This window comes from Giraffa tippelskirchi, chromosome 13, assembly GCF_054371585.1.
Source record: "Giraffa tippelskirchi isolate mGirTip1 chromosome 13, T2T-mGirTip1v1.2.pri, whole genome shotgun sequence".
NCBI classification, from domain to species: Eukaryota; Metazoa; Chordata; class Mammalia; order Artiodactyla; family Giraffidae; genus Giraffa; species Giraffa tippelskirchi.
In genome coordinates, this window is record NC_137287.1 from 105,255,864 (window position 1) to 105,278,971 (window position 23,108).

A 23,108-nucleotide genomic window follows, 5' to 3' on the forward strand; every position below is an offset into this window, starting at 1 on the left:
TCCCTACCTCAAATTGTTTTGAGCTACTTGACGTTAAATAGTATCTTGGATACTTATTATGTGCCTGCCACTGTGCACTGTAACATGCATTATCTTACTTAATTCTCACCACAACACTCAAGTAAGTTTTGTTATCATCCTAATTTTTCTGGGACTTGGATAGGTTGAGGACTTTTCAGAAGTCCAACTCTGTAGTAAGTGTGTAGTTGGGATGTGAATGGGAGCTAGCACTCTTGACTGTTATGCCATGTTCTGTGCAGAGAGCCTGGCACTCAGGAGGGCTCCCTGTCACTCCACTTTCTTGACTTCCCTGGAGACCTGCTTTCTCATTCCATCACTGACGCTAGCTTATTTTGTGACCTTGGTCAAGTCACTTCTTTAAACCTTAATTATCTCATCTACCCTCAGTGGTGGGGACTATGTTTTATGCATTTCTGGCTCCCCAGCATTTAGCTGGACAGGGCTTAGCATAGAATGGGTATTGAGTACTGAAGCAATTGATTGTACTAGATGATCTCTAAGGTTTTTTTAGTCTCTACTCTGAACATCATAACTGTTTTGTCCTCTTCCCCTTGAGCATCATATTCCCTACCTACTCCACCAGCAGCATGACCTTATATCCTCATGTCTGTCTGTCTCAGGCAGTCTTGATTCTGGGTACTTTGAGACAGCCCACATGATTTTTTGAAATGTATCTAGGATAAACCCACCAGGGATAACACAAGTATGGAGCAGAGGGGCTGACTCACAAAGTTAGGAACCTGCTCTTCCTCTGTTCTTAGCCTGTGAAGTCTGGGCCTAGGGCAGCTCTGCTGGCAGTCCTGCCAGGTCTGAGTAATGGCTGCAGCCTAGAGCGGGGTTTTCCATGGACTTCGTCGGGGTCTCCAGTAATTGGAACATGGCACCTTCTGCCTTGTAATGGGTGGCAGAATGAGAAGGGCATTTGTCACTGCCTGACTTCCCTGTGGGAAAGAGGCTCATAAGTCACAGCTGACAAACCCTTTGATGACTTTTAAACTTCATTTACAGAAAAGAATAGCTATAATCAACCAACAGCAAGCAGTGACTAATCTTGCCACATTATCACTGTGAGGAGTCGGCCTCTTAAGATGTGAGGAGGGGGAGGAGTCCATCCCCCAGGCTCACAGTAAGTGCTTATTGGCTCTTGGACTTGAGAGTATGCCCTCAGCAAGGCTTCATGAGTTTCTCCCCAAAGGATCAGAAGATGTTAGAAACTGGTGTCCTGGCAGGTACAGTGCACGCTTACACAAAGCCATTCTGGGCCAAGGTTGAGAGCACTAGCTCTCGTCTCATACAGACCGGTCTCAGCTTTACCATTTCCTAGCTTGTGTAGGGCTAAGCCCCAACCCTTAGTTTACTCATTTGTGAAATGGACGCAATATATACCACCACCTACTTCAGCAGAAGACGTAGTACAATACCTGGCATGTAGTAAGTGCTCAGCAAATATTGGTAATGATTAACCGTGGAAGGGCCCTTTGTGGCCCACATGCTCCCAAACTCACGGTCATATGGCACATCAGCCACAAAGCCACGGCCAGTCTTCCTGTTGAGGGGTTGAGAGAATGACCTCTTCGGCAAAAATAAAGAAGTTGACAATCATTTGTAGTTCCCCAACTCTTAACTCGGGATTGGTAGGCCAAGTTTGTACCTCCCCACTCTTTGTTGCCTTTCTCTCTGTAGCTCTAAGAGCTGCTTGTCACAAAGGCTAAACCTCAGCCTAAGGCCATAGGCAGGGGTAGAAATTAAGAGTACAAGATGGGGGGGCTTTCATACTCAGACCGCACTGTGGAGAGAGATGGCTGAGGCCCCAGCTCTACCTTCTGTTTCTGCTTTGGGGTCTCCCTTCACTGCCTAAGAGATGCTCATACAGGTGTTAGGGTGTAAGACTAGAGACCTCATGGTGGGACTGAGGGTGAGTCAGTGGTTCAGCAAGGCCTGGAACTCCTCCCACCAGTGTTCTTTCCTCTCCCAGGCCCATACAGTCATGGGGAAGGGGGCACTCTTACAAAGTTTCTAGGTTTGGTCCAAGATACTAGGACAGGGGAGAGAGCATGCCCTTTACCCCTGACTATCTTATTCTCAGGTTAAGAGTTGGAGCATTGGGAGACAACGTAGGTATCAGGTTTTAGAGCTGGAATGTGGAGGATCCAGACTGCCAGGCTAGATTCATCTCTGCACAGGACATTGGGCATTTGAGTTTCTTGTGTAAATATCTCCTGGTCCCAGCTGTTATACTGGGCACTTGCCACATATTGGTCTAATTCTGGGAGGTTGGTATAATTCCCGTTTTGCAGTTAAGGCATCTGAGGCCCGGGGAGGATAAAGGACATCACCAAGTTTATATCTTGTAAGTGGTAGGGCTACAGTTGGAACTCAGTCCTCTCTGATTGCAGAGCCTGTGCTGTTTCTACTATTTCATGTGCAGTATTTTGTTTTCAGGAAACGGTCAAGGAAACAGGTACCTAGAGAGAGGCTTTCCTAAAAAGCAAGCAGAGGACAAGGCCCGTGGGCACTGTTCCCCAGCACCTATGAAGGGGTTAGGGACTCGGTAATAATAGAAATAAGCGTGATCCCCTATTTGTCTACAGTATGTTACAGAGGCAGTAGAGAACTTTCACATCATATCGGATTTGAAAGGTAATTAGGAAAAAGATTATTTCTGTTTTTAGAATAAGGATGACAAGGCTCCGAGAAATCTCATGATTGTTGCAGGTTACGTGACTGAGCAGCAGAGCCAAGCCTCGTGGACATGTAACCTAGACCCCTTACACTCCCACCCATCCCAGGAGCCCTCAGTGTTCAGCTTGATGGGAGCTAGGATTTCTTGTGGGAGTGGGAATGGTCAGGAACTAAAGAGCACTCCTTGGAAAACTAGTCCTGTCTGGCCAGTAATGATCATTTGGGCAGTGATAATGAGCTGAGGCCTGGTGAGTTTAATGAGATTAATAGATGTTCTTGTCATCCGTAGCTGCCTGGTAACTCGACCAAGGAGGCCCTGGGTACTGATCAGTACAATTTCTTGGCTTTCTCCAGGAATAGTCTCCCCATCAACTGATAGCTGCTTTCCTTCAGAGTCACCCAGATGTCTCCAGGTTTATCTAAGGGCAGAGGTCTGGCCACAGGCTGGTATGACCACTCATCTCCAGGCTTGGGAATAAGGCTGGAGCTGTCCAGCAAAACTGGCCCAGACAGAGGCTGTAAGTAAGTAGCACTGGGTGGCGGGGGGGGCGGAGGTAAGGACCACGAGCAGCAGAGATCCAGTGCTGAGGAGGATTTATAGAGTTGGGGAAGGGACTGTTCCGATGGTTGTATGCCTCAGAGGTCAGGCTGAAGGCTGGGTCCTGATAGGCAGCATTGAGAGGCTTGGTAAGGCAGAGCCAATGTGCTTAGGCCAGTTAAGACAGTGGCAGGTAGTGTCACACAGGAAGCCTGGATTCAAGTCCCGAGCTACTCCCTTCACCAACAGGGGACCTTAAGTAAGTCGTATATCTTTGCTGATCCTGAGCTTTTCCATCTATAAAATGGGACTAACAGTGTCAGGACCAAGAATAGAAACTGGCTTTCTTCACTAAAATCCTATGCAGGTGGGGAGGCATTATAGTAGAAAAGGGAAAGGGGTAAGGACCAAGGAGAGGGTGTGACTAGCTCAGAGTGACACATTCTCACCATGGGAATCAGTACCCAAGACATCTCTCTGCACAGGTTTTTTGGAGTCAGACCTGGGTGCAGGTCTGATTTTGTTCTGTTAACCAGTTACTTTGTCTCTCTGAGCTTCCTTTCCCTATCTAAATGACCTCCTCATAGGGCTGTTGTGAGAGTTAAGTAAGGTGAGGTATGTAAAGTCTCTTGACAGCTTGCAGTCAGTAATTAGAGGCTATTCTTAATGTGATGCCCCTCTGGGTGGCTCAGTTACCCAGAGTTCAGGGGTGCAGGTACTTTTTAGGGCTTTTCTGCCTTTGCAAAGCTCTGGCACTTTACCACCTTTAGGCTTGGCTCTTCCACAATACAGCTTCCATCTGAAATGTTTCATCTGGGAAAAACGACTTGTTTTTTGCCAAATTTCCTCTGTTCTTATTAGCCTAGAGGAGCAAGTCCGTCCCTTTGAGCTGTAAATTGCATTTCAAAGCCTGTGTTCCTGGTGGGTTTTAATTAGCTTCAGGGCCCAGCTTTTATGCAGCAGTTGTTTCAGCAGGTAAAGATGAAGATGTTTATTTGGGAGACAGTCTGAAGTTTTCTCAAACACAGCATTTCTATATTGTCTCTTCCAAGCTCCTCACTGTCCTGGGGGCTTGTCTCTCAGCAGCCCAGAAGGAACAATGAAATATAAGAACCCAAGATGTAGAGTCAGAGGGACCCATGGGGTTCTTGGCCCTGCTGCTCACTGGCTATGGCATCCTGGCCAAGTCCATTCCCCTGTCTTCCTCAGAATAAGGGCATATAAGCTCCGTGCTCACTAAAGTTCCTGCTAATCTGACATTGCAGAAGTCTCTGGGAACAAGGGAGGTTCTTGAATCCATCCCCATCCCCCAACCTGACCCCCCAACACCTCCAAGAACAATCCCTCTCCCCACCTCTCCTTAGCTCATCACTAAGCATGGGGCCTCTGGGGCTGCAAACACCTTGCTTTCAATTACACAGCTAATCTGTGAGGCATAGCTTGGCCCGGGGCGCGGGGGGGGGGGTAGCTTATCAAGTCAAGCAGCTTCTGCTGAATAGGATGTCGGTATTTTCTAGGGTTCCTACTCTTAACCTAGTGGGAAGCCTGGAAGAGCCAAGATAGAATTGTGTGGAGAGGATTGAGTTGGGGATATTGGTGTGTGGACCAGGGTGTTTGTGTCCTAGGCTAGGAAAAGGTGCCTGAGAACCTCAGCCCCATGTAGTCTCCCCCTCGTCCATGCCCCTGTTTAAGGGCCACCGCAAGCCCTCCTCACCATCTTCTGGGATATCATCCTCACTGTTTCCTCCTAACACTCATTGAGCATTTACTGTGCAACTTTGTCAGGCTTGCCTCTCTGACATTTGCAAGGTAGAACAGGAGTACAGATGGATATCCATGTACCATGTGTCTAAACAGTCAAAGGTTATAACTTACAAATGAGGCTAACAAATTGGTATGTTCATAACACCCTGGAAGACCATATCTGAATTTGGGATTTTGCACCTTAACCTAGCAGTTCCAGGAGAGCTAGTTGCAGCACACTTGCTTTTCATTTTGCACCCCAACTCCATTCCTCTGAACCCCCAAAGATACCTGCCCCTTGAGATTATGCACAACAACAGCACAGCCTGCCCTCTGGAGTGTGCAGACCTTGAAAGCAGATTGGGAATACAGCCTGGAACATGCTTCAGGCAGACATTTCTCCTTGACTTTGCAGAGCAGCCACATATGTACATTTCCTGTCTCTTCTCTGTGGATCAGAAAACTGACCCCTGTTTGATAATGCTTCTGACCTCCTCTCCTTGGCATTGTACAGAATGTGTTCCAGTCTGACCTTAACTCTCATCTAGAATGAGCCCCCAAATGGCGGTATTAGTAGAACAGAGATGTTCCAACTAGTCAGAGTAAATTTTAGATCATATAAAGAGCTTCAGAGTTTGTAAAGTCCTTCTGTATACATTGTCCCAAACCCTAGGTGATGAGAGCAAAGATTGGGTAGAGCCAAACTCAGAGGACTTGGCTCACCAGCCAAGGGATGAATGCTAATCCCGCTATAGCACCAAGCACAGGTCTGCAACAGTGTTTCCTGTTCAGTAGCGGTAGAGGTCATTAACACGGCTGAACAGGAAGAAGTCTGAGGGGACTCAGCGATGGTCATGTCCCTGCCGGGTAACTGGCAGCAGCAGCAGTCACCAGTAGACCTCTGAACTGTCATCTCCCTTCTCTTCTTTCTGTCTTGGTCCACACACCTGACCTGGTTGGCTCCCTCCAGCCAAAAGCAGGTAGCATCTCCTTGGGCTGAAACTTCATGACTTTGAGCTGAACCAATGGGGAGAGTTATCTAATGCTCATGCAGGAGCCCCACAAATTTCTTATATACTCATGGATGCACAAGGAGTTAACCTTTGAACCTTGAACCTGGCTTGTCATCCAGGTAGGAGAGGGATTGTCAGAGACCTATGAGGTGGAACCCACATACATTGAGCATTTCCTTCATACGAACAGTATGTTAAGTGTTTTCGTGGGCAGTCTCGTATGTGTCCCTCACTGGTAAATAAATATTGATGATTGGATGCAAAGGCAAACTGAATAACAAAAGAGTCTGTCCTTCCAGGCTAGTTCCAAAGCTGGCACCAGGCCCTTCAGCAGCAGCAGTGCCCTCTCAGCCCCTCATCTTTCCCTGTGATGATACACACTTGACCCCAGCATATCCTTGCTACTTAAAGAACTACTGTAGGAGCAGGTTCTTCCCCAGAATCTCTTAGGCCCCGCCTGTGGTTTCCTTGCAAACAGTGCCATCTACTGGTCAGAAAGTGCCAATTTTTAAGCTGGGAGGATCGAGGAGAAAAGGGTCTTTTATCCTAGTGGGACAAAAGATAGAGATCTCCCAGCTTATACTCAGCTCCTCTCTAATTCACTAAAAAGAAGTTCCCTCTTCCCCCTAAATATTAAGTAAATAGGCAGGTATTTACGGTTAGTTTAAGCTGATTTATGCACACTGATTGGTGGTTCTTTAGCACTTTATCCAATAGTTTTAGGGTCAGATTCAAGATAGGAGTGTTCCAAAAGGGAGTTGCACCAACCCATGCCAGTGAGCAGAACACTGGGCCAGGAATATAAATGCCAAAGCCTTTCCTACTGGGACTGAAACTCATTTTCCCTTTCCCTTTGGAGCCTGTGCGCAGATTCTAACCTGTCCAGAAAGGGGAGTAGGAGAGATTTGTACAATCCTTTGGGATAAAAAACACTGCCTGAGTGTAGAGAGCAAAGAGCAGAGAAAGTACCATCTGTGAGCAAAGAGGACAGAATTTGAATAGTAAGTATAAAATGGATAACTCCAAAAATTAATTTGTTAAAAACAATTCTCAAATAAATGTGCTGACTTACTGTAGTACAGTCGACCCTTGAACAGTGCAGGGTTTAATTCGTGTATAATTTACAGTCTGCCTCCTCCGTAGCTACAGTTCTTCCACACCTGTGGATTCAACCAACCACAGGGGCCATGGGCAGTATTATAATATTTACTATTGAAAAACATTTACATAAAAATGGACCCATGGAGTTGAAACCCGTAATTGGTTCAACTGTATTTAACTTGGATTTAGCACTGGGAAAGAGAGTGATAAATTTGATACAAATGGGCTTTTTGGACCAGTGACCTGGGTTTGAATGCCTATTCCTGGCAGGCTAATGAACTTGATGGAGTCTGTTTTTGTAAAATATGAATGATAATGATACCACTTATGGAGTCTTGTAATTATGCAATATTGCATGCCACCCTTAGTGCCCAGTGAGGTTTAACTCACTTTTTTAAAATGGCTGGTTCCAATAAAGACAGCCATGGTCCATGTCTGGGTCAAACTGTACATAATATGATACTGTTTTAGAGCAAACATTACTTGCAATTACCCTGTGACCTCTTTGCTGTGGTTCTACATTGAAGGAACAGAAGAAAAACTGTGGAAGATCTTCAAATTTAGATCCTCCAAGGGGTAACATTCAAAATCAGCATTAAAGGAGTAGGTTTGAAAGAATTGAATGTGACACTTTTGTAGTGTCATAAACCAATGTGTACCTTTAATTAAAAAAGAAGAATTGAGTCAAGCAGACAGGGTTCAAATTCCTGTCCTGTTATTCACTGACATTGTGACCTCTGACTGCATTTCCTCCCATGTTAAATGTCCCAGTTCTGCTCATCACATCAGCACCATATAATAGAACATAGGTAAAGCATCTGTATGGTAATCCAAGTCTATGCCCCAACCAGTAATGCCGAAGAAGCTGAACGATTCTATGAAGACCTACAAGACCTTTTAGAACTAACACCCAAAAAAGATGTCCTTTTCATTATAGGGGACTGGAATGCAAAAGTAGGAAGTCAAGAAACACCTGGCGTAACAGGCAAGTTTGGCCTTGGAGTACGGAATGAAGCAGGGCAAAGGCTAATAGAGTTTTGCCACGAGAATGCACTGGTAATAGCAAACACCCTCTTCCAACAACACAAGAGAAGACTCTACACGTGGACATCACCAGATGGTCAACACCGAAATCAGATTGATTATATTCTTTGCAGCCAAAGATGGAGAAGCTCTATACAGTCAGCAAAAACAAGACCGGGAGGAGACTGTGGCTCGGATCATGAACTGCTTATTGCCAAATTCACACTGAAATTGAAGAAAGTGGAGAAAACCACTAGACCATTCAGGTATGACCTAGATCAAATCCCTTATGAGTATACCGTGGAAGTGACAAATAGATTCAAGGGTCTAGACCTGATAGACAGAGTGCCTGATGAACTATGGACAGAGGTTCGTGACATTGTACAGGAGACAGGGATCAAGAAAATCCCCATGGAAAAGAAATGCAAAAAAGCAAAATGGCTGTCTGAGGAGGCCTTACAGATAGCTGGGAAGAGAAGAGAAGCGAAAAGCAAAGAAGAAAAGGAAAGATATTCCCATCTGAATGCAGAGTTCCAGAGAATAGCAAGGAGAGATAAGAAAGCCTTCCTCAGCGAACAGTGCAAAGAAATAGAGGAAAACAACAGATTGGGAAAGACTAGAGATCTCTTCAAGAAAATTAGAGATACCAAAGGAATATTTCATGCAAAGATAGGCTTGATAAAGGACAGAAATGGTATGGACCTAACAGAAGCAGAAGATATTAAGAAGAGGTGGCAAGAATACACAGAAGAACTGTACAAAAAAGATCTTCACGACCCAGATAATCACGATGGTGTGATCACTCACCTAGAGCCAGACATCCTGGAATGTGAAGTCAAGTGGGCCTTAGAAAGCATCACTACAAACAAAGCTAGTGGAGGTGATGGCATTCCAGTTGAGCTATTTCAAATCCTCAAAGGTGATGCTGTGAAAGTGCTGCACTCAATATGCCAGCAAATTTGGAAAACTCAGCAGTGGCCACAGGACTGGAATAGGTCAGTCTTCGTTCCAATCCCAAAGAAAGGCAATGCCAAAGAATGCTCAAACTACTGCACAATTGCACTCATCTCACACGCTAGTAAAGTAATGCTCAAAATTCTCCAAGCTAGGCTTCAGCAATACGTGAACCGTGAACTTCCAGATGTTCAAGCTGGTTTTAGAAAAGGCAGAGGAACCAGAGATCAAATTGCCAATATCCGCTGGATCATCGAAAAAGCAAGAGAGTTCCAGAAAAACATCTATTTCTGCTTTATTGACTATGCCAAAGCCTTTGACTGTGTGGATCACAATAAACTGTGGACAATTCTGAAAGAGATGGGAATACCAGACCATCTGACCTGTCTCTTGAGAAACCTGTATGCAGGTCAGGAAGCAACAGTTAGAACTGGACATGGAACAACAGACTGGTTCCAAATAGGAAAAGGAGTACGTCAAGGCTGTATATTGTCACCCTGCTTATTTAACTTCTATGCAGAGTACATCATGAGAAATGCTGGGCTGGAAGAAACACAAGCTGGAATCAAGATTGCCGGGAGAAATATCAATAACCTCAGATATGCAGATGACACCACCCTTATGGCAGAAAGTGAAGAAGAACTAAAGAGCCTCTTGATGAAGGTGAAAGAGGAGAGTGAAAAAGTTGGCTTAAAGCTCAACGTTCAGAAAACTAAGATCATGGCATCTGGTCCCATTACTTCATGGGAAATAGATGGGGAAACAGTGGAAACAGTGTCAGACTTTATTTTTTTGGGCTTCAAAATCACTGCTGATGGTGATTGCAGCCATGAAATTAAAAGACGCTTTCTCCTTGGAAGGAAGGTTATGGCCAACCTAGATAGCATATTTAAAAGCAGAGACATTATTTTGCCAACAAAAGTACATCTAGTCAAGGCTATGGTTTTTCCAGTCGTCATGTATATATGTGAGAGTTGTACGGAGAAGAAAGCTGAGCGCCGAAGAATTGATGCTTTTGAACTGTGGTGTTGGAGAAAACTCCTGCGAGTCCCTTGGACTGCAAGGAGATCCAATCAATCCATCCTAAAAGAGATCAATCCTGGGTGTTCATTGGAAGGTCTGATGTTGAAGCTGAAACTCCAATACTTTGGCCACCTCATGCGAAGGGTTGACTCATTGGAAAAGACCCTAATGCTGGGTGGGATTGGGGGCGGGAGGAGAAGGGGACGACAGAGGATGAGGTGGTTGGATGGCATCACCGACTCGATGGACATAGGTTTGGGTAGACTCCGGGAGTTGGTGATGGACAGAGAGGCCTGGCGTGCTGCAATTCATGGGGTCGCAAAGAGTCGGACAGGACTGAGCAACTGAACTGAACTGAAAGCATCTGTATGAGGTCACCAGCCAGTGAAACGAGCACAGATGGGGAGGTTAGATGCGATAGGGACATGTGTGTAGGAAGGAACAAAGCCATCCAGTGTAGCCAGGTTGTGGGTCATGAGCAGCCCATGAACCCAACTGAGATCCCAGCCTCACAGTGGGTTTCTTTCTTCAGGTGGCCAACATGTCCTTGAAGATCCAGACGAGCAACGTAACCAACAAGAATGACCCCAAATCCATCAACTCTCGGGTTTTCATTGGAAACCTTAACACAGCTGTGGTGAAGAAGTCAGATGTGGAGACCATCTTCTCCAAGTATGGCCGTGTGGCCGGCTGTTCTGTGCACAAGGGCTATGCCTTTGTCCAATATGCCAACGAGCGCCATGCCCGGGCAGCTGTGGTGGGAGAGAATGGGCGAGTGCTGGCCGGCCAGACCCTGGGTAAGCATCTCTTCATGGCCCTGCCCCGGGATTTCTCCTGGCCAGGTGCTGACGCACGTTCTTTAGCTCCCCTCTTATCCTGTTTTCTGTCTTGTCCCCCATAACCCACTACCCCTGTCTGAGATGTTTTAACTTAAATAGTTTTTAAGTTAATTATATTTAAGTTATGGCAGTGCCTGTATGGGAGAATTTTAGAAGTTTCAGGTGAACACTTCTGTCCCTGCATTCACAGTGAAAGGGTTCCAGTTAAAATGCAGATTCCCCAGAGAAAGGGGAAAGTGGACTAGCACAGCCTCTTACATTGGGCTGCTTTTGGCTTGGGTTAGAACCCGTTCTGAGAGCCAGGAGGAGGGGAGCATAAGGTGAAGCTAGGTCTTGGTGTTACATATGTGTGATGTGGCCACATTGGAAGCATGTATAGTGTTTGTATATGTTCACTTATTTCTGTGTATTTGTATACGTTTCAGAAGGGATATGTATATGTGTATTGCTGAATATGTGGTATGTGGATGCAACTAGTCACGTGGAGAATGTGTGGACACACACCTTACTTTCTGGGTATATATGTAGTGCCCAGCCAGCTTTTTTCAAATATCAGAATGTACTTGGGTGTGTGAACAGATGTACGTATATTCATTTACCAAGTGTTGATTGAGTTCCTGAGATTTGTTGAACTCTACTCTAGGCATAAAGATGTTCAGTGAAAGGTTGGTATGAATGTGCACTGGCTTATTTGCATATGGGCAGTTACGTATAGGATGCTGGAGCCAAGTGTGAGTGAAGTTGAGAGTGTGATCTTATTTCCTGGATACATGAACATATGCGTGAGGGTGTGTGTTTGATGAGAGAGCTTGGGAATGCATATAATTTGATGTACATTGTGTGTGTGTGCATGTATGATTGTAAGTCTGCATGTGTCTGATGTATATGAACATGTAAAGTTATGTGTATGTAATGTATGAGTCTATTTGTGAAGACCTCTGTTGTCCATGTGAGGGAGTACAGTCCATGTGCATCTCATATAAACACTTACATTGCTGTACATGTCCATGGGGTGATAGTGTATGGGCACTGATAATATATCAGCATCTGACTCTGCCTCTTCCCTCCATACAGACATCAACATGGCTGGAGAGCCAAAGCCCAACAGACCCAAGGGGCTAAAGAGAGCGGCATCTGCCATATACAGGTGGGGCACTCTGTCTTGTTTGTCTGTCTCTGTCTAGGTGGGATTGGTCCCTCTTTCCACAGAGGGAGATTTGGTGGTGATGGGATGCCAAGCCTAGAATTTGGGGAGGTGTTTGGAGATGAGGGCCTGTGGAGAGTGGGCTGAGTGGCCATCTCTAAGCCCCGGCCCTCTCCCCTTTGTTTCCCCAGTGGCTACAGCTTTGACTATGATTACTACCGGGACGACTTCTACGACAGGTGAGCGGGGGAGGGGCGTGCCCAGGCATGAAACAGCCAAGCTGGAAGGGTTCTGAGAGATTGCTGGTGCAGCCCACTCAGTCCACCAAGTGGGAACTGAGGCCCAGAGTTGTGGATAGTCATCTTCCCAGGGCTGCTCCACAAGTTGGTGGCAGAGCTGGGACTAGGGTCCAGTTGTGTAGGTGCCCAGGCCAGAGCTATCCCCGACCCACACTGTCTCCCAGCTCTCTGACTGCCCCTCTTCCTCCTGATCCTGGGGTGAGACTTGATGGGACTGGACAGCCAGGGTATATATAAATGTAGCAAGTTGGAGTACAGAACTAGGTACAGGGTCAGGTGTAGGGAATTTGAGCCCTCACACTGCTGTGCAGTTTTCTTACTAACTCCCTGAGTGCCCAGCCAGCTGAAGGTATCTCAGAACTCAGCCTGAGCCGTTTAGCCTTGTATTTATACCCAGGCGTCCAGCCCTCCTTGGGAAGTCTGCTCAGGAATTAGTGCCTGGTAGGCTAGGACCTATCCCCAAACCCACCCAGACCCCAGCCTCCATGGCACCAGCCACATTCTTGTGGAAATCATGGTGGGGGCTGGCCCAAACTTCTCCTTCCACTTCTCTGTCTCCCTCCCACCCTCTCAGCCTTCTCCAGGCTGTCCAGGAAGAATAGAACCTCTCTGAGCCTCAGTTTTCTCACCTGTAAGAGGATTCAGGAGACCATGCAGTGTGGTAGAAAGTGCCCTTGCCTGGGAGTCAGAAGACCTGGGTGCTAATCTCAGCTCTGCCACTGAATGAATTACATGACTTTGGGCACATCCCCTCCCAATCTGAAATGGGCTTGCATCAAGTGATCCCTCAGGGCTCTTCCAGCTCTGGGATTCTGTGGTTCAGAGATTCTGACCAAGGCCAGAGCCGCCCCCTCCCCTTAGGGGCAGAAATGCAGGGTCCGGGACTGGATCCATTCCCAGAGACTCTCCATCTCCAGCCATCGTCACCCCAGGGCAGGAGCTCCCTGAACAGAGGAGTTACCTAGGCATGGGTCATTGCATTGCCTCCTGTCGGCAGGTTTCCTGGCTGTCATCAGGACAGTGATCCTGCAGGGAGGTGGTAGGAGCAGCAGTGGTGGGAGAAACCCCTACTCAGCCTATGGAGCTTCTGCCTGATAAGGAAAAGAAGCCCTCCTGGAAAGGGCTGGTTGATGGCGTTGGGGGGCAGCATACTGTCTGGGACAGAGGGTCTGACTGAGCTGCTCAACCTTGATACTCCATTGGGCCTCCCGCCCCTCTATCTCCTAAGCGGAGTGAGAAGGATATGGTGATTGGGAGCCCAGAATCAGGAAAGGGGCTTGGAGTCCAGCCTCATGCCTCTGAGGTCATAGGCGCATTGAGTTGAGAGTCTCAATACCCTGGCCTCTCACCTATCACATTTTCTAACGTGTGTTTTAAACTAAGTTCTCTCATGTTCTACCCTCACGGCAGTCTTGTGGGGATGTGGGAGGACAGAATTTTGGGTGGTCATCCTCAGTAGCCATGTGGGAAAACTGAGGCTTGGGCAGGCTGAGAAATTGACTCCCACTCCCACACCTCTGTCCAGCTGGGCATTTGTACTGCTTTAGGGAGATTTGCAAACTCTGACCAGAGCTTAGGGTGCAGTTGACTGAGCAGAAGGCAAGTCAGGTAGTAGAGCAGGCCTGGGTATTAGAATGATCTAGGAAGTCTGTCTGGGGGCAGTTCTCAGTTTGCTCCTCTGTTGAATGGGGCTGTAAACCCCTGTCTCCTCCCCTACCCTTACTCAGCCTGGATGGTAGGAAAGGTGGATGTAGTAAGGATTCCAGTAGCTGTTGAGGTCCAGAAAGGCCTTCCTCTTCACCCTCAGGGCTTACTGGGAGCAGGCAGAGGTATGCAGTGCAGGCTGCCCAGCCCTTCACCAGCCCTACATGTGTTGGTCTAAGGCCACAGTGCCCCCTGCTGGCCACAGGCCATGCTGCAGCCTCTGGCCCATTTGCTCTCACAGGCTCTTCGACTATCGGGGCCGCCTGTCACCAGTGCCAGTGCCCAGAGCAGTCCCTGTGAAGCGACCCCGGGTCACCGTCCCCTTGGTCCGACGTGTCAAAACCACCATACCTGTCAAGCTCTTTGCCCGCTCCACAGCCATCACCACCGGCACAGCCAAGATCAAGTGTGAGTGACTCTATCTTCTTCCTAGATAATTTTCATTTTGTCATTAGCAAAATAATAGAATCGCCTTTTTTTACATTGGAAAATAGATAAAGGAACAAATCTCCCACAGTTCTGCTGCTCTAATACAACCAAGTGAGTATTTTCATGCATTTCTAAGAGGAAAAGACTGACATTTGTGGAGGTGGGGCCGTGTCCAGTGCTGTGATGTGGAGTTCAGTGAGGAAATGGTGTCATCTTTTAGGCAGGACAAGGACAGGTCCACACAGGCTCGCTACTCCACAGTCATTCTGGTGTGCACATGTGGTCAGGCACTCAGGAAATCTGATTGTAAAGCACTCACGTTTACACACCTTGAAAGACAGATACCATCCTATAACATAAGAGACACATGCTTGCTCAGGTGCACACAGAGGTACACACCACACACCTCCATTTTATCCGTCCCTGTCCCTTTCATGGGGGTGGGGAGGAAATCCAGGCCGGTCACTGTAGGAACAGCCTCCAGAAAGTCTCAGGGGGTGCCATAGGCAGCTCTGGGCTCTCCCTGGCCAGAAAAAAGACCATGGACAAGGACCGTTTCTGCCATTGGCCTATCTTCGTGCTTGACAGAATGGGGCTAAGGTCTAGTGTTAGCGTCAAGCTCCCAGCCCTCAGTTGACATCCCTGTACTTCCCTCCACTCTCAGTAAAGAGCAGTGAGCTGCAGACCATCAAGACAGAGCTGACCCAGATCAAGTCCAACATTGACGCCCTGCTGGGGCGCTTGGAGCAGATTGCCGAGGAGCAAAAGGCCAATCCAGGTCAGCTTCCAAGGGTCCTTGCCCAGATCATTGAGCAGGGGCACAGGGCAGAGCATGGGGAGGATGGTGCACGGGGCAGAGAAGGGGCTATGGCCTCCGATCCCACCTGGACCCACCTTGCTGAGGCCTTGGTTCTACCAAGGTGCTACCCTGGGCAGGTGCCCCAGGTTGAGTTTTACTCTCCCTTCCTCATCCCTTCCCCTGAAGATGGCAAAAAGAAGGGCGAGAGTAGCAGTGGCAGCGGCAGCGGTGGTGGCAGTGGCAGCAGCGGTACTGGTGGCAGCAGCCGGCCACCGGCCCCCCCGGAAGACACAGCTTCTGAGGCAGGCACGCCCCAGGGAGAAGCACAGGCTCGAGACGATGGTGATGAGGAGGGGCTGCTAACACACAGCGAAGAAGAGCTGGTGAGGGCCTGCCTTGGGGGGTGGCTGGGACTGGTCTGTGTACCTCTGGTTGCAGGAGGGCTGCAGGGAGTAGGGGGGTACCTCTTGACTGCTTGGCCGCCCTGTGAGCTCCCTCCTTCCTTGCCAGGGGTTCTAATCCTGTGAGGGAGAGGGGGAAATGAACAGAGAGTACTTAGCTCTTTCAGCTGTCAGTCAGAAACCCCACAGAGGACTGTGATGGACCTCTCTCTATCCCAAGGCCCATTCTAGACTCCATCTTCCACATGAGTTGGAGAAGGGAGGAGTCAAGGGCTCATGGTCTGCAGAGTTCCAGGGAACAGGAGAGGGGGATTGCTTGGGGGAGCCACAGGGAGTGCAGGGGTCTGCTCCACCTGAGGATTTTCTAAAAGCCATTGTTGCCTGAGCTTGACACAGGCTGTCTCAGGACGGGGCGAGCAAGCTTCCTGTTTGGTATTGGAATTCTTCAGATTGAGGCAAGGAGCTCATCTTAAGTGGAAAGGTCAACCAGATTCTGAAGGCGAGGTGTGCCTACTACTCATCTACCTCATACTTACTGAGCACCAGGCCCCGTAGTTCACAGTTTTTAACTTCATTTGACCTTAACAGTAGCCCTGAATGGTTCAAAGAATAATCTTGTTACATTTACCCCATGAAGAAACTGAGACTGAGAGGAGCCAAGAAGCTTGTCCCAGGGCTTTGTGGCTCATGAGGGTGGAGCCAGGATTGGAGCCTGGACTTGAGTGGGTCTTCATGTGGCTGGGTCCTGGTATGAGGATAGATGGGTTTGTGGCCATAACAGTAGAGAGGTCTTCCTCCTGCCCAGCCTGTCTCTTCTTATTTGAACCTAGCCAGAGACCCCATTTGACTTTTTTCAGGCATAGTCTCCATAAAGGTCCTAATGAAGGCTTAGATGTTCCTAAGATGGGGAGCTCACCAGTAGGCTTTCAGTCTGCTCCAGTCTGAGAAGGTCTTGTTATGGAGAATGTGCCCCCTGCCACACCTATAACTTCCTTGACTGGTCCTTTCTCTCTCCCGAGGGGCCCTCAGACTACCCTGTTGGAATCCCAAGGCAGCCTTATTTATTCGTTTAGACTGGTCCCCTAGTTATTCCCTTTGACTGTCCCTCCCCCTTGCCTAACGTGGTCTCCATATATGCTCTGGGCCCCAGGGCAGGACAGACTTGCCGTGAGTGATATGTGGTCCTTTGTTGTCTCCTCCTTTCAGGAGCACAGCCAGGACACAGACGCGGAGGATGGGGCCTTGCAGTAAGCAGGTATGGGGGTCCTGGTGGGGAAGGGTGAAGTAGAGAGCCTGCCATGAAGTAGACCTGGCAGGGTAGTGCTGTGTCCATCAATGAAGGCTCTCTGGTCCCCTGCCATCCTGCCATGCCCATTTGTGGTGGGGCTTGTTGGGTTGTGGAGCAGGAATCGTGGTTGAGCTAGCCAGGTCTACCCAACAGGAGTTTGCTCAGCACGTGCCCAGCCACATTACCTGTCCCCACTTGTAAGGAGCTCTGAGTCTAGTGGAGGAAAACAGACCATTACCACCCAGTGTGAGCAGAATGACAGGAACTGGAGAGGCGGGGTGAAAGAGGGGTGCGGTGGAAGAGGTGATGTGTAGCCGAGCCTGTTGAGGACTGAGGGGAAGGCATCTAAGGGAACACCTTTGGCAGAGGCAGAATGCCTGCCGTCCTTGGTGTGTGGGAAATGGGCCAGAGTATCCTGCAGCTATAGTCCCAACTCCACCCAGTAGGGACAGGGAGCTGCTCGTCCTCAGAGGGTGATGATTATGCCAGCCTTAGGGGCTGGGGTTGGCTCCTGTCTGGAGGAAATGTCCTGTGTGTCCCAGCCCCACAGGGTTGTGATTGTGCCAGTGTAATAGATGTAGAAACTGACACACTGAAGAGGGCAGGGAGATAAAGCACATATCCCACAAGATCCCAAGGTGGTCATTGGTGGAGCCTAGATTCTAACCCATTGCTGTGTGGCCTCACAGCTCACTCTCTGGTTGGTATTGACCACCCCGCTTTGCCCCACCCTAGAGGGAAGCCAGGCCACACCAGCTCTGCCCAGACTCTGCCCCATTCCTTTGGGAACCTTTTCCAGGGTATGACAGACTTGGGTGGAGGAAGGTCTCAAATAGCAGAGGTATTTTTATGCATGACACACTCGTGCTATGAGTGTGTGTATGCTCCACCACACCTTTAAGTTTAGGCAGTCTTTGTGATTTGTTTTACCTGGGAGGCTAAGTTGTACCTTGTTCAGCCAGTTTGAAGGAGAGGTGCTGGGGACTCAGGTGAGGACATGGAGGCTTAGGGAAGGAGGAGATTGACCGAAGGTTTCATGGCCAGAAAGTTAGGAAGCCAGAGCGAAAGCACAGGCATACCTGTGTCTGCAAACAGCAAGCACCATTGCACCCTCTCGTCTTTCCAGCCCATGTTACCTAGAGTACAAAGGGGCTCTTCCTCTCGGCCTTAGTTCTCTCTTGTCTCTCTCAGTCTGACAGGAGCGATGGCCACCAGCGGGAGAAAGGCGTACACTGTACCAAGCCTCAAGCTGGGCACCCACCCCTGGATAGCACCCCCAGCGGGTCCCAGAGAAGCTGGCAGCAGGCACCACCTCCCTCACGTGTATCAGCCAGTGGCGCATTCTCTGCAGGTGGAGTTATCAGCATCCCTTCCTCATGTACCCTCCCTGTTGGCACTGCCCAGGCCAGAGGGCAGAGCACAGTCTCCCTACACTCTGCCTCCCCTCCCCAGGACATTCCCAGGCTTGGGGCTTTTCTATAGGTTTGGAGGGGGGGTGGGGCCCACAGGGAGGGGACCTTGACAATAAAGACATTGGATCCCAACTTGCTCTGAGATGGGATGGTTGTGTTTTTTTGTGAAGGAACCCTGGGCTTCCTGTCCAACCAGAAAGCAGGTCTGCATGCCTTTCTGTTCTCCCCTTCACTCCTCCCTGCCAGAGAGCGTTGTCCAGGGTGCCAAATACTGATCTTCCTGGGCAGTAGTGTCCATGGCTAAAACAGGGATTAAAATGACCAGTAGTGTTGTCGGGGAGGGTCAGATGTGTCAGTGCCCACAAGAGCACCTTCATGGTTGAAGTACCAAACGATTTTTGATCCTCTTGATCAGGCAGTGGTAGTAGGTTCAGGCCTCAGTCTTGGTTAAGTCTGGTCTTTCCCAGCTCTAAAATGGTTCTACAGTCCACCACTTTCTCCTCTTCTGTGTCCTGGTTTAGGACACTTGTTTTTTTCACAGGGATCTTGGGCAGCAAGGGGAGAGAGGCTAGTAGCTGAGGCCATGAGTCAGAGATCCAGACCTGGACTGAAAAGTAACCCTGAGGAACTGGTCAGTGTGGAGAGATGAAGAGGGTGTCCAGAGGAAAGGGTTGCAGGAAGCGCCTCTACCCTTGAAGGGCTCTTGGTGCAGCATAGCACTCCGGTCCCTGAACCTGCAGTCTGTCCTCGCACCCAGAAGGTCAAGCCCTGTTCTTGCTGACCCCCCTGCACATCTCCCTCTGTTCAAGGCAGGGAAGTGCTGCCCTGTACCTCGACTTGGGCAGAGTCCAAAGAAGGGGTTTTGGTGCTGGTGAACATTACACGAAGACTGACTCCCTGTTCCTGTGTCCCCAAAGCTTAGTGCTATGTGTCCATTGTACTGTATATTACACTTCTAGATTGCACAGGGCCTACTCTGTATGCTAGACTGAGGCACTCACTTTTCATAACTGGGGGGACAGTTAGAACAGCAGGGGCCACATGCTTGCTTAATGTGCCAGGAGTAGAGGCCACCAGAAGAGCAGAGAAAACCCTTGCCAGGGTTGGAAGCATCTGCCCTACCCAGAGGCCCTGTCTAATCACCCTGGGACCAGGAAATACCCTGGACATGAGTAGGAATGGGATTCCCTAACATGGCACCCCAGAAAAGCCCCAGAACTACTTCAGCTGCTGAGAAAGCCCAGAGTTGGGCCCTTGAGTTGGGAGGTTCACATCCACAAAACCCTGCGCACACAGGCCTGTCCTCCCTGTGTCTGGGACCAGGAGAGCTCAGTAGGTTTCATTTTTCTTTCCAACCTTTGAAAAACAAAAGATCATGAAGAAATAGGATACCTGATTCTGCCCAAAGGACGGACATTCTCTAGATATTTTCAAGATCTTAAAGTATCAGTTGTGATCCTAGTAGATTCCCATTGCTAGTGGGTTTCCTGGATTGGGAACTAAGACTCTCCCTCCTGTACTTCTGCCAGTAAGATTTGTGACCCTAGCAGTTCTTTTTCTTTGCCGGGTCTCAGTTTGCTCATCTGTGTGAGGGGTTGGCCTAGACAGTAAGCGGGCTTTATTTCAGTTGTGTAACAAACCACTCTGAAATTTGTGCCTTAGTGAACATTAATTTGCTTCTGATTCTGTAGCTTGGCAATTTGGGCTGTGAACCAGCTGGGTGATTGTTCTACTTATCTCATCTGGGCTCTCGGGTGGCTGAAGTGAGCTGGCAGATTACTGGAAACTGATTGGTCCCAGATAACCATCCACTTGTCAAGTGGTTGCACAGTGGGGGCCACATACTCCCTAGTATCTAGCCAGCAAGACAGGTAAGCACTGATATGTAGGTGCTCATCAAGCTCCTTGCTTGTGTCATGCTTGTAACATTCCATTGGCCAACACAAACTGTATGGCTAAACCCAAATTCCTCTTTATGACCATAATTTGTTTTTAACCTATCTCAGGCTTCATTTCACTTGTCAATTCAAAACATTCAGTAGCAGCTGCTAGAGTGCTTTATGAGGATTTGGAGCAGTTTTTAAAGGCTATTAGGAAATAGTGACATGATAGTTTGGTCATGTTTTTATGGGCAAGGAACTGAAACATGGGTCTGTGAGTGTCAGGTGTTAGCCAACCCTGGCCAGGTCATATCTTGTCCCATGTGCTGTGCCTGGTCGCTCAGTCGTGTCCGACTCTTTGTGACCCCATGGACTGTAGCCCACCAGGGTCCTCTGTCCATGGGGATCTCCAGGCAAGAATGCTGGAGTGGGTTGCCATTTCCTCTTCCAGGGGACCTTCCCAACCCAGGAATCGAACCCAGGTCTCCCACGTTGCAGATTCTTTACCGTCTGAGCCACCAGGGAAGCCCCATAAGGACACTGTAATATGCAGGGGGCCATCTGATGAAACCACAAAATTATAAACAGAACAGCAAAAGATTCTGAGCCAGCTGTTCTGAGTTTGAATCCCATTTGGACCATTGATTGGCCTTGGGTAAATCAAAATCCCTCTACCTGTGTGTGGCCACAGTCTTCATAAATAATTATTACATAACAGTAAACCACTTCTGAGGGTCTGTTATTAATCTAAAAGGCACATTTTCCCCTTAGTTAATCTCCACAGCCACTTTTTAGGTGGATGTATTGTGAACTTTGAAATTCCTCTCCCGATTGCTGTGACAAGCCTCTTCTGGCTCTCCTCCTCTACATACTCAAATTTCCTTTGTTGACTTTTCCTCTTATGTTGGCATCTTTTCATCATTCTTCTGTATGAGTTCCCATGGCTTGACTTTACATTCATGTCTCCACCATCTCTACCTCTAACTCAATCTTCCCCAAGAGTGCCAGGGGACATACACAGAGACCTACCTACGTGATAGCTGCATTTTGATGTCCACAAGGGCCTCAGTTGAGCCCTGCCCTCCCCATCTTTGGGCTTCCCAGGTTGTGCAGTGGTGAAGAATCCACCTGCCAATGCAGCAGACACAAGAGACTCAGGTTTCCATTCTTGGGTTGGGAAGATCCCCTGGAGTAGGAAATGGCAACCCGCTCGAGTATCCTTGCCTGGAAAATTCCATGGACAGAGGAGCCGGATGGGCTATATATAGTTCATGGGGTTGCAAAGTTTGACGTGACAGAGACACACACACGACGTCTTTATTTTCATGAATCCTGCATCTTGGAGAATGGTGTATTTGTTTACCCTATTGCTCATGTCAGCATAATGTTAGTTTTTCCAAGGTGTATCTTAGCTCTAACCTGTTTTTTGTCCCACTCCCTTAGTAGGTTAAGCCCTTTTTATCTCTTAAAGACTTCTACAATAACCTGACTAGTCTTTCACTTCCCATCAATCTGCTCTTTCAGTTCAGTTCAGTCATGTCTGACTTTTTGTGACCCCATGGACTGCAGCACGCCAGGCTTCCCTATCCATCACTATCTCCTGGAGTTGGCTTAAATTCATGTCCATTGTTTCAGTGATGCCATCCAACCATCTCATTCTCTCTCGTCCCCTTCTCCTCCTGCCTTCAGTCTTTCCCAGCATCAGGGTCTTTTCCAGTAAGTCAGTTCTTTGCATCAGGTGGCCAAAGTATTAGAGCTTCAGCATCAACATCAGTCCTTCCAGTGAATATTCAGGACTGATTTCCTTTAGGATTGACTGGTTGGATCTTTTTGCAATCCAAGGGACTCTCAAGTCTTCTTCAACACTGCAGTTCAAAAGCATTGATTCTTCGGCGCTCAGCTTTCTTTCTGGTCCCAACTCTTACATCCATACATGACTACTGGAAAAATCCTATCTTTGACTAGATGGACCTTTGTTGACAAAGTAATGTCTCTGCTTTTTAATATGCTAGGTTGGTCTAGACCTTTAATAGGTCTAGGTTGGTCATAGCTTTTCTTCCAAGGAGCAAGTGTCTTTTAATTTCATGACTGCAGTCACCATCTGCAGTGATTTTGGAGCCCAAGAAAATAAAGTCTGTTTCCATTGTTTCCCCATCTATTTGCCACGAAGTGATGGGACCAGATGCTGTGATCTGTTTCTTGAATGTTAAGTTTTAAACTGGCTTTTTCATGCCGCTGTCACTTTCATCAAGAGGCTCTTCAGTTCCTCTTCACTTTCTGCTGTAAGGGTGGTGTCATCTGCGTATCAGGCTATTGATATTTCTCCTGGCAATCTTGATTCCAGCTTGTGCTTCACCTCACAGTTAACCGGTATTTATTCCGTATAGCTCAGCTCAGAAGTCACCTTTGCAGACACCTTCCTGGCTTGAGTTAGCACTGGCCCCTCCCCTGTGTGCTACTTTTATTACAGCTCTTACAGAACACAGGGTCTGGAGCCCAAATGCTTGGGACCGCATCTTCACTCCCCATTAACCAACTGTGTGGCCCCTTGGGTGAGTTAGTTATCCTAAGTCACCATTTCGTCTGTAACCTGGAGATAACAGTGTACCTGTCTCAGAGGATTGCTGAGCTGATGAAGTGAATATATATAAGCACCAAGAACAGGACCTCACACAAATTAGGGATAGTACTTAGGCAGTATTTATTTAGGAAAAACACAAAGGGAATTCCCTGGCAATCCAGTGGTTAGAACTTAGCACTTTCACTGCTGAAACCTAGGTTTAGTCCCTGGTCGGGCAACTAATCCCACAAGCTG

The 23,108-nt window shown here is 48.2% G+C and overlaps 1 protein-coding gene across 35 annotated transcripts in view; it reads left to right on the forward strand.

Moving 5' to 3' along the window:
* The window catches only part of RALY (RALY heterogeneous nuclear ribonucleoprotein), an 89,975-nt gene extending 71,430 nt beyond the window's left edge, over positions 1 to 18,545 (forward strand). For 6 of the 35 annotated variants that reach the window (XM_081559762.1, XM_081559765.1, XM_081559760.1 and 3 more), the window contains 8 exons: positions 10,631 to 10,895; positions 12,012 to 12,084; positions 12,273 to 12,320; positions 14,326 to 14,492; positions 15,178 to 15,291; positions 15,499 to 15,695; positions 16,920 to 16,968; positions 18,193 to 18,545. In XM_081559762.1, the coding sequence (XP_081415888.1) occupies positions 10,640 to 10,895; positions 12,012 to 12,084; positions 12,273 to 12,320; positions 14,326 to 14,492; positions 15,178 to 15,291; positions 15,499 to 15,695; positions 16,920 to 16,964 (900 nt within the window). In that variant the 5' untranslated portion in view covers positions 10,631 to 10,639 and the 3' untranslated portion in view covers positions 16,965 to 16,968; positions 18,193 to 18,545. Of the gene's footprint in view, positions 1 to 1,029; positions 1,148 to 3,057; positions 3,230 to 6,856; positions 6,999 to 10,630; positions 10,941 to 11,981; positions 12,106 to 12,272; positions 12,321 to 14,325; positions 14,493 to 15,177; positions 15,292 to 15,498; positions 15,696 to 16,919; positions 16,969 to 18,192 lie in introns of all 35 variants that reach the window. The other 29 variants (XM_081559779.1, XM_081559786.1, XM_081559777.1 and 26 more) reach the window with 15 other exon arrangements.
* The last annotated feature ends 4,563 nt before the right edge of the window (positions 18,546 to 23,108 follow it).